At 45.6% G+C, this 10,516-nt stretch overlaps 1 protein-coding gene across 1 annotated transcript in view; it reads left to right on the plus strand.

The window, feature by feature from the left end:
* Positions 1-8,769, plus strand: part of LOC311121355 (ubiquitin carboxyl-terminal hydrolase 8-like) — a 30,578-nt gene extending 21,809 nt beyond the window's left edge. Inside the window, exons 17-20 of the mRNA XM_084195854.1 lie at positions 2,078-2,314; positions 3,136-3,278; positions 4,877-5,009; positions 6,712-8,769. Coding sequence (XP_084051980.1) covers positions 2,078-2,314; positions 3,136-3,278; positions 4,877-5,009; positions 6,712-6,870 — 672 coding nt within the window. The 3' untranslated portion in view covers positions 6,871-8,769. The remainder of the gene's footprint in view (positions 1-2,077; positions 2,315-3,135; positions 3,279-4,876; positions 5,010-6,711) is intronic.
* Positions 8,770-10,516: the final 1,747 nt, after the last annotated feature.

A 10,516-nucleotide genomic window follows, 5' to 3' on the forward strand; every position in this document is an offset into this window, starting at 1 on the left:
GAAGGACCTGTCCTGTCCCTGTCCTGTACCGTCTTCATGGTCTACAGGAGTTAATGTGCTAGAGACAGAAGGACCTGTCCTGGTCCTATACCGTCTTCATGGTCTACAGGAGTTAATGTGCTAGAGACAGAAGGACCTGTCCTGTCCCTGTCCTGTACCGTCTTCATTGTCTACAGCAGTTAATGTGCTAGAGACAGAAGGACCTGTCCTGGTCTTGTACCGTCTTCATGGTCTACAGGAGTTAATGTTCTAGAGACAGAAGGACCTGTCCTGTCCCTGTCCTGTACCGTCTTCATGGTCTACAGCAGTTAATGTTCTAGAGACAGAAGGACCTGTCCTGTCCTGTCCTGGTCCTGTACCGTCTTCATGGTCTATAAGAGTTAATGTTCTAGAGACAGAAGGACCTGTCCTGTCCTGGTCTTGTACCGTCTTCATGGTCTACAGGAGTTAATGTTCTAGAGACAGAAGGACCTGTCCTGTCCCTGTCCTGTACCGTCTTCATGGTCTACAGGAGTTAATGTTCTAGAGACAGAAGGACCTGTCCTGTCCCTGTCCTGTACCGTCTTCATGGTCTACAGGAGTTAATGTTCTAGAGACAGAAGGACCTGTCCTGTCCCTGTCCTGTACCGTCTTCATGGTCTACAGGAGTTAATGTGCTAGAGACAGAAGGACCTGTCCCTGTCCTGTACCGTCTTCATGGTCTACAGGAGTTAATGTTCTAGAGACAGAAGGACCTGTCCCTGTCCTGTACCGTCTTCATGGTCTATAAGAGTTAATGTTCTAGAGACAGAAGGACCTGTCCTGTCCCTGTCCTGTACCGTCTTCATGGTCTACAGGAGTTAATGTGCTAGAGACAGAAGGACCTGTCCCTGTCCTGTACCGTCTTCACGAGTTAATGTTAATGATGGAGGAAAGAAAGATGGATAGAGGGATAAGTGTGGGTAGTGAGAAAATGAGAGCGAAGAAGAGATGGTGTGAGAGAGTGAGAAATAGAGAGGGAGAAGAGGAGCTGGAGTGAGAAATGGAGAGAGAAGAGGAGATGGAGTGAGAAGAGGAGATGGAGTGAGAGAGAAGAGGAGATTTAGTGAGAGAAGAGGAAGGGGGAGGAGACCCCTAGCACCTACCCCCCCCCCCCCCCCCCCCTTTCATACTCCAGAAGGGGAAGGGGTTAGGGACTGAATTGGAACAGGGCCCTTTGTAGTGTGCTCATCTCATGACATCATATCCTGCCGTGTGACCTGTGGATGTGTCTGTGACATCATCAGCCTTGCCCAGCCCCAGACCACCCTGAGTGCGTCCCAAATGGTCCCCTATGGGGGCTCTGGTGAAAAGTAGTGCACTATAGCAGGAATAGGGTGCTATTTAGGACGCACACTCCGTCTGTCTCCACATCAACACTAATTAATGTAATATTAATTAGTTAATTAACTCATGTGCCTGTTGAACCTCTCCCCCACCGTACCGTACCGGACATGAGTGAAGCTGATACTCTAGACTTTCTCTCTCTCTGTCTCTCTCTCTCTCTGTCTGTCTCTCTCTCTCTCTCTCTCTCTGTCTCTCTCTGTCTCGCTCTCTCTCTGTCTCGCTCTCTCTGTCTCGCTCTCTCTGTCTCGCTCTCTCTGTCTCGCTCTCTCTGTCTCGCTCTCTCTCTCTCGCTCTCTCTCTCTCTCGCGCTCTCTCTCTCGCGCTCTCTCTCTCTCTCTGTCTGTCTGTCTCTCTGTCTCTGTCTGTCTGTCTCTCTCTCTCTCTCTCTCTCTCTCTCTCTCTCTCTGTATGTCTCTCTCTCTCTCTCTCTCGCTCTCTCTCTGTCTCGCTCTCTCTCTGTCTCGCTCTCTCTCTGTCTCGCTCTCTCTCTGTCTCGCTCTCTCTCTCTCTCGCTCTCTCTCTCTCTCTCTCTGTCTGTCTGTCTTGTCTGTCTGTCTTGTCTGTCTGTCTGTCTGTCTGCCTGTCTGTCTGTCTGTCTGTCTGTCTGTCTGTCTGTCTGTCTGTCTGTCTGTCTCTCTCTCTCTCTGTCTCTGTCTCTCTGTCTCTGTCTCTCTCTGTCTGCATGTTGTATTGACCTGTCCTCCCTCTGAAGGCTGATAACCGTAAGCGCTACACGGAGGAGGACAATGATGATCTGGATGACCAGCGGGCTGCTGACCAGGCCTGGAGCAAACACAAGATGCTCAACGAGTCTGTCATCGTAGCGCTGTTCCAGGGACAGTTTAAGAGCACTGTTCAGTGTCTCACCTGCCACAAGAAGTCACGCACCTTCGAGACCTTCATGTACCTGACCCTGCCGCTGGCCTCGACCAACAAGTGCTCCCTGCAGGTAAGACCACACACGTGGACACATACGGGTCGTTCCACCAAATGAGGACCTTTTCTGTCCCTTTGATATTTTAAGTAGAAATTGGGCAGAAATATTGCATTTTAAAAGCCTGTTATATTAAATTAAGTGCCCATATGGAAAATGCAATGAATACATTTTTGTTTATATGAATAAAGACTAGCTAAATGCCAAAATGTGGCATTTTGAATTTTAACCCATTAAACCCCAACATCTATTTTATTGCTTTGAAGATGATTAATATTATTCATTTCATGTGATTAATCTAATACCATGAAATGTCTGTCCCTCATTTTAAGGTCAAACCTTTTACATGAACTGAACTCTCGTTTTAATATGGTGAAACTATTCCTTATTCTCTCTCACTCTCTCTCTCTCACTCTCTCTCTCACTCACTCACTCACTCACTCACTCACTCTCACACACACATATATATATATATATATATATATATATCTAACCATGTTTTACTGTGTTCCAGGACTGTCTGAAGCTGTCTAATCTAACCATGTTTTACTGTGTTCCAGGACTGTCTGAAGCTGTCTAATCTAACCATGTTTTACTGTGTTCCAGGACTGTCTGAAGCTGTCTAATCTAACCATGTTTTACTGTGTTCCAGGACTGTCTGAAGCTGTCTAATCTAACCATGTTTTACTGTGTTCCAGGACTGTCTGAAGCTGTCTAATCTAACCATGTTTTACTGTGTTCCAGGACTGTCTGAAGCTGTCTAATCTAACCATGTTTTACTGTGTTCCAGGACTGTCTGAAGCTGTCTAATCTAACCATGTTTTACTGTGTTCCAGGACTGTCTGAAGCTGTTTTCTAAAGAGGAGAAGCTGACCGACAACAACAAGGTGTTCTGTCGACACTGTAAAGCTCTCAGAGACTCCATCAAGAAACTGGAGATCTGGAAGGTCCCGCCCATCATACTGGTGCACCTAAAACGGTACCTACTTAGAACACCATGTCCATTTGAAATGGCACCTACAGTTGAAGTCGCAAGTTTACATATACTTAGGTCGGAGTCATTAAAACTCGTTTTTCAACCACTCCACAAATTTCTTGTTAACAAACTATAGTTTTGGCAAGACGGTTAGGACATCTACTTTGTGCATGACACAAGTAATTTTTCCAACAATTCTTTACAGACAGATTATTTCACTTATAATTCACTGTATCACAATTCCAGTGGGTCAGAAGTTTACATACACTAAATTGACTGTGCTTTTAAACGGCTTGGAAAATTCCAGAAAATGATGTCATGGCTTTAGAAGCTTCTGATAGGCTAATTGACATCATTTGAGTCAATTGGAGGTGAACCTGTGGATGTATTTCAAGGCCTACCTTCAAACTCAGTGCCTCTTTGCTTGACATCATGGGAAAATCAAAAGAAATCAGCCAAGACCTCAGAAAAAAATGGTCTGGTTCAGTCTGGTTCATCCTTGGGAGCAATTTCCAAACGCCTGAAGGTACCACGTTCATCTGTACAAACAATAGTACGCAAGTATAAACACCATGGGACCACGCAGCAGTCATACCGCTCAGGAAGGAGACGCGTTCTGTCTCCTAGAGATGAACGTACTTTGGTGCGAAAAGTGCAAATCAATCCCAGAACAACAGCAAAGGACCTTGTGAAGATGCTGGAGGAAACAGGTACAAAAGTATCTATATCCACAGTAAAACGAGTCCTATATCGACATAACCTGAAAGGCCGCTCAGCAAGGAAGAAGCCACTGCTCCAAAACCGCCATAAAAAAGCTAGACTACGGTTTGCAACTGCACATGGGGACAAAGATCGTACTTTTTGGAGAAAAGTCTGATGAAACAAAAATAGAACTGTTTGGCCATAATGACCATCGTTATGTTTGGAGGAAAAAAGGGGTCGCTTGCAAGCCGAAGAACACCATCCCAACCGTGAAGCACGGGGGTGGCAGCATCATGCTGTGGGGGTGCTTTGCTCCAGGAGGGACTGGTGCACTTCACAAAATAGATGGCATCATGAGAAAGGAAACTTATGTGGATATATTGAAGCAACATCTCAAGACATCAGTCAGGAAGTTAAAGCTTGGTCGCAATTTGGGTCATCCAAATGGACAATGACCCCAAGCATACTTCCAAAGTTGTGGCAAAATGGCTTAAGGACAACAAAGTCAATGTATTGGAGTGGCCATCACAAAGCCCTGACCTCAATCCTATAGAAAATGTGTGGGCAGACCACAAGGCTACCTGAAACGTTTGATCCAAGTTAAACAATTTAAAGGCAATGCTACCAAATACTAATTGAGTGTTTTGTAAACTTCTGACCCACTGGGAATGTGATGAAATAAATAAAAGCTGAAATAAAGCATTCTCTCTACTATTATTATTATGACATTTCACATTCTTAAAATAAAGTGGTGATCCTAACTGAGTTTAAATGTATTTGGCTAAGGTGTATGTAAACTTCAGATTCAACTGTATAAGGCCACAACACACACACACACACACACACACACACACAACGATAACAGTGTGTATTAACCCCAGTACTGCTGTCTCTTGTAGGTTCTCGTTCGAGGGCCGTTGGAAGCAGAAGCTGCAGACGACAGTAGACTTCCCTCTGGAGAATCTAGACGTCAGTCAGTACGTCATCGGACCCAGAGCCAGCCTCAAGAGATACAACCTGTTTGGGGTGTCTGTAAGTACCGAAGCATCTTACACCTGCCTGGAAACACTGCAGTCAAATACTTCCCTGTGTGGCTCAGTTGGTAGAGCATGGGTCTTGCAACGCCAGGGTCGTGGGTTCCATTCCCGCTGTGGCCACCCATACGCTACTGTCACTTTGGATAAAAGCCTATGGTAAATTACATATATATATATATATATACAAAAGTATGTGGACACCCCTTCAAATTAGTGGATTCGGCTATTTCAGCCACACCCGTTGCTGACAGGTGTATAAAATTGAGTACACAGCCATGCAATCTCCATAGACAAACATTGGCAGTAGCATGGCCTTACTGAAGAGCTCAGTGACTTTCAACGTGGCACCGTCATAGGATGCCACCTTTCCAACAAGTCAGTTTTTGTCAAATTTTTTGCCCTGCTAGAGCTGCCCCCGGTCAACTGTAAGTGCTGTTATTGTGAAGTGGAAACGTCTAGGAGCAACAACGGCTCAGCCGCGAAGTGGTAGGCCACACAAGCTCACAGAACGGCACCGCCGAGTGCTGAAGCGCGTAGCGGGTAAAACTTGTCCGTCCTCACTTACAACACACACTAGCGAGTTCCAAACTTCCTCTGGAAGCAAGGTCAGCACAATAACTGTTTGTTGGGAGCTTCATGAAATGGGTTTCCATGGCCGAGCAGCCGCACACAAGTTTAAGATCACCATGCGCAATGCCAAGCATCGGTTGGAGTGGTGTAAAGCTCGCCGCCATTGGACTCTGGAGCAGTGGAAACGCGTTCTCTGGAGTGATGAATCACGCTTCACCATCTGGCAGTCCGTCGGACGAATCTGGGTTTGGCAGATGCCAGGAGAACGCTACCTGCCCGAATGCATAGTGCCAACTGTAAAGTTTGGTGGAGGAGGAATAATGGTCTGGGGCTGTTTTTCATGGTTCGGGCTAGGCCCCCAAGTTCCAGTGAAGGGAATCTTAACGCTGCAGCATACAATGACATTCTAGACAATTCTGTGCTTCCAACTTTGTGGCAACAGTTTGGGGAAGGTCCTTTCCTGTTTCAGCATGACAGTGCCCCCGTGCACAAAGCGAGGTCCATATAGAAATGGTTTGTCGAGATCGGTGTGGAAGAACTTGACTGGCCTGCCCAGAGCCCTGACCACAACCTTTGGGATGAATTTGAACGCCAACTGCAAGCCAGGCCTGATCGCCCAACATCAGTGCCCGACCTCACTAATGCTCTTGTGGCTGAATGGAAGCAAGTCCCCGCAGCAATGTTCCAACATCTAGTGGAAAGCCTTCCCAGAAGAGAGGAGGCTGTTATAGCATCAAAGGGGGACCAATTCTATGTTAATGCACATGATTTTGGAATGAGATGTTCGACAAGCAGGTGTCCACATACCTTTGGTCATGTAGTGTATATTAATGACACATAATTAATCAGTGCTTGACTTATTACAATGGAGCCAATGGAAAAAGTCCAGAAACTCCCAAGCTTTAAAAGTGTTTGACATGTACTTCACCAGGTCTGAAGGAGTTATCAGATTTGTTTATCTTGTGTGATTGTTAGATATATATAAAACAGGCCGTTAACCCTCTGTGTCCCTCCCTGTCTGTAACAGAACCATTATGGGGGTCTGGATGGTGGTCACTACACAGCCTACTGTAAGAACGCCGTGAAACAGGCCGTTAACCCTCTGTGTCCCTCCCTGTCTGTAACAGAACCATTATGGGGGTCTGGATGGTGGTCACTACACAGCCTACTGTAAGAACGCCGTGAAACAGCGCTGGTACAAGTTTGACGACCACGAAGTCTCCGAAATCTCCACCTCCACCGTCAAGTCCTCCGCAGCATACATCTTCTTCTACTCCTCCCTGTGAGGGAGAGTTCCTCCGCAGCCTACATCTTCTTCTACTCCTCCCTGTGAGGGAGAGTCCTCCACAGCCTACATCTTCTTCTACTCCTCCCTGTGAGGGAGAGCTGCAGCGCTGCTCGGAGCTATGAGGCTACATACAGGCTAACTAACATACAGGCTGCTTTGACTCAGCTTCCTCTGCTGGTGGGAGAAAGGAACTGAACTGGCGAGGTGTGGAGGTTTTGGTAAACTGAACTGGCGAGGTGTGGAGGTTTTGGTAAACTGAACTGGCGAGGTTTGGCGGTTTCGGTTAACTGAACTGAACTGCCAGGGACCATACTTGTGAACTTTTGCTTAGACCATGGTTTAAACCATTAGTCTAAAATGACTAGCTGCTAGCTTTTTCTCTCAGGCCAACCTGGCCAAATTAGCCACGATGCTGAGGAAGGCCATCTGAGCAGATCATTATATCCGGTAGCAAAATAACGAATCAACCTATCAGAGAACTTAAACGGTAGAGCCACCATCCAATCACATTTGTTCAATAGGTACATTTGCTTCCAACTGCTTGGTTTAATTTGTTACCCCATGGTGTAAGTGGAGTGTCTCAATATATTTGCAAAATGACGGTTTTCGCATATATGACCAAATTACAAATTTTTGCTTATCCATTTAACACACATCCATGTGCTTTCACTGAAAAATGCAGGAGGATTATATTGTAACTTTGTTATTCATACATTGTAAAAGTAAAAGGCGAGGACTCGCGGTGTTGTCAAATAGCAGTGATTTACCCTCTACCGCTAGCCGGAGTGGTGGCGTGATTTACCCTCTACCGCTAGCCGGAGTGGTGGCGTGATTTACCCTCTACCGCTAGCCGGAGTGGTGGCGTGATTTACCCTCTACCGCTAGCCGGAGTGGTGGCGTGATTTACCCTCTACCGCTAGCCGGAGTGGTGGCGTGATTTACCCTCTACCGCTAGCCGGAGTGGTGGCGTGATTTACCCTCTACCGCTAGCCGGAGTGGTGGCGTGATTTACCCTCTACCGCTAGCCGGAGTGGTGGCGTGATTTACCCTCTACCGCTAGCCGGAGTGGTGGCGTGATTTACCCTCTACCGCTAGCCGGAGTGGTGGCGTGATTTACCCTCTACCGCTAGCCGGAGTGGTGGCGTGATCCACTAGTGTGATCTACTCCACGGTGTCGGCATATGGTGGCTGTGAGTTCGAATACCATTCGGGGGCAAGATTATTTTTAAGGAGAAAACCCTCCCACTGCTGGTCCTCGAGTGAAATAGCCAAATGTGACGAAGTAGACGATTTAATAAAAATGCTAATAAATAAAGCCTTATACAATGAAGTGTACACATCTATGTCATTTCGCCTGTGCTCATTGTAGTGACTAATATTTGGGTATTAGGCTGTATATTTACTACATGATGTCTGCTCTTCCATTCACAATACAACCACAATTAGAGTAGATTTAATACATATTTGAAGTGTAGGCTACACTGCAGTCCCATATGCAATAGGTTGTAGCAAGGAGGACACTATCTGGTGTGAATGGTAAGAAATTCATTCTTAATCTTAATTTTTAACGGGATGACTGCACTTTCCTTCTTAACACAATACCAAAATGAATGCAATTCCATATGTCAGGATAAAATGATGACCCCGCGGGGGTTTTTCCAACTTACGTTGCAAGTGGTGAGAAATGTCAGGAACTAGGCGTTTTTATACTGTGAGATCGTTGTCCAGACACATTCTTGCATGTGATGCTTCAGTGTTGTATCGCGTCCAACTACGTGGACGATTTTAATTGGCTGAGACGGAATTTGCTACCGGATATAATTATCTGCTCAGCTGGCCGTCCTCAGCATCGTGGCTAATTTGTCCAGGTTGGCTTATGAGAAAAGTTATCAGCTAGCCATTTTAGACCAATGGTTTAAACCATGGTCTAAGCGAAAGTTCGCAAGTATGGCCCCGCAAGTTTTTTTTTTTAGGTTTTGGTTAACTGAACTGACAAGAGGTTGACGTTTGGAAAGATAGGGATATAGTGTGTGGTGGAAGGGTGTGTGTGTGTGTGTGTGTGTGTGTGTGTGTGTGTGTGTGTGAGAAGGAGAGGGAGAAATGCAGGCACTCAAATGCTTCAGCTCATAGGGGACTCAATAGCTTTTAAAACGCAACATCTATTCATATTACAACAGAGAGCAGGGAGAGGGTTCCTTTAACGCTTCCATCACCCAGACTTCAATACTGTTCTATGTAATAATGGAATGTACTGGAAAACCCTGTTCTAAACACCGCAACGTTGGAATTCTGCTATTTCTGGGTTTCAGTTGAGTCTCCGTGTGGAGTGGACGGCCTTTACTTAGTATACACAGACCTTATTTAAACTTCCCTGTATTGTGAATCTTCTAGTGAAGAGTTAGGAAGAGTGACGTATAGGAACATTTAGTTAGGAAGAGTGACGTATAGGGACATTTAGTTAGGAAGAGTGACGTATAGGGACATTTAGTTAGGAAGAGTGACGTATAGGGACATTTAGTTAGGAAGAGTGACGTATAGGGACATTTAGTTAGGAAGAGTGACGTATAGGGACATTTAGTTAGGAAGAGTGACGTATAGGGACATTTAGTTAGGAAGAGTGACGTATAGGGACATTTAGTTAGGAAGAGTGACGTATAGGGACATTTAGGTAGGAAGAGTTACGTATAGGGACATTTAGTTAGGAAGAGTGACGTATAGGGACATTTAGTTAGGAAGAGTGACGTATAGGGACATTTAGTTAGGAAGAGTGACGTATAGGGACATTTAGTTAGGAAGAGTGACGTATAGGGACATTTAGGTAGGAAGAGTGACGTATAGGGACATTTAGGTAGGAAGAGTGACGTATAGGGACATTTAGTTAGGAAGAGTGACGTATAGGGACATTTAGTTAGGAAGAGTGACGTATAGGGACATTTAGTTAGGAAGAGTGACGTATAGGGACATTTAGTTAGGAAGAGTGACGGACAGTGCCTTCGGAAAGTATTCAGACCCCTTGACTTTTTCCACATTTTGTAACTTTACAGCCTTATTCTAAAATTGATTAAATTGTTTTTTTTTGCCTCATCAATCTACAAACAATGCCCTATAATGACAAAGCAAAAACTGGTTTCTATACATTTTTGCTAATTTATTCAACAACAAAAAATGGAAATATTACATTTACATAAGTATTCAGAGCCTTTACACCTTTGGCAGCGATTACAGCCTCAAGTCTTGGGTATGATACTACAAGCTTGGCACACCTGTATTTGGGGAGTTTCTCCCATTCTTCTCTGCAGATCCTCTCAAGCTCTGTCAGGTTTGATGGGGAGCGTTGCTGCACAGCTATTTTCAGGTCTCTCCAGAGATGTTCGATCAGATTCAAGTCCAGGCTCTGGCTGGGCCACTCAAGGACATTCAGAGACTTGTCCCGAAGCCACTCCTGCGTTGTCTTGGCTGTGTGCTTAGGGTCGTTGTCCTGTTGGAAGGTGAACCTTCGCCCCAGTCTGAGGTCCTGAGTGCTCTGGAGCAGGTTTTCATCAAGGATCTCTCTGTACTTTGCTCTGTTTGTCTCTCCCTCAATCCTGACTAGTCTCCCAGTACCTGCCGCTGAAAAACATCCCCACAGCATGATGCTGCCACCA

This window comes from Coregonus lavaretus (assembly GCF_964263955.1).
Source record: "Coregonus lavaretus genome assembly, contig: HAP1_SCAFFOLD_3175, whole genome shotgun sequence".
Taxonomy (NCBI): Eukaryota; Metazoa; Chordata; class Actinopteri; order Salmoniformes; family Salmonidae; genus Coregonus; species Coregonus lavaretus.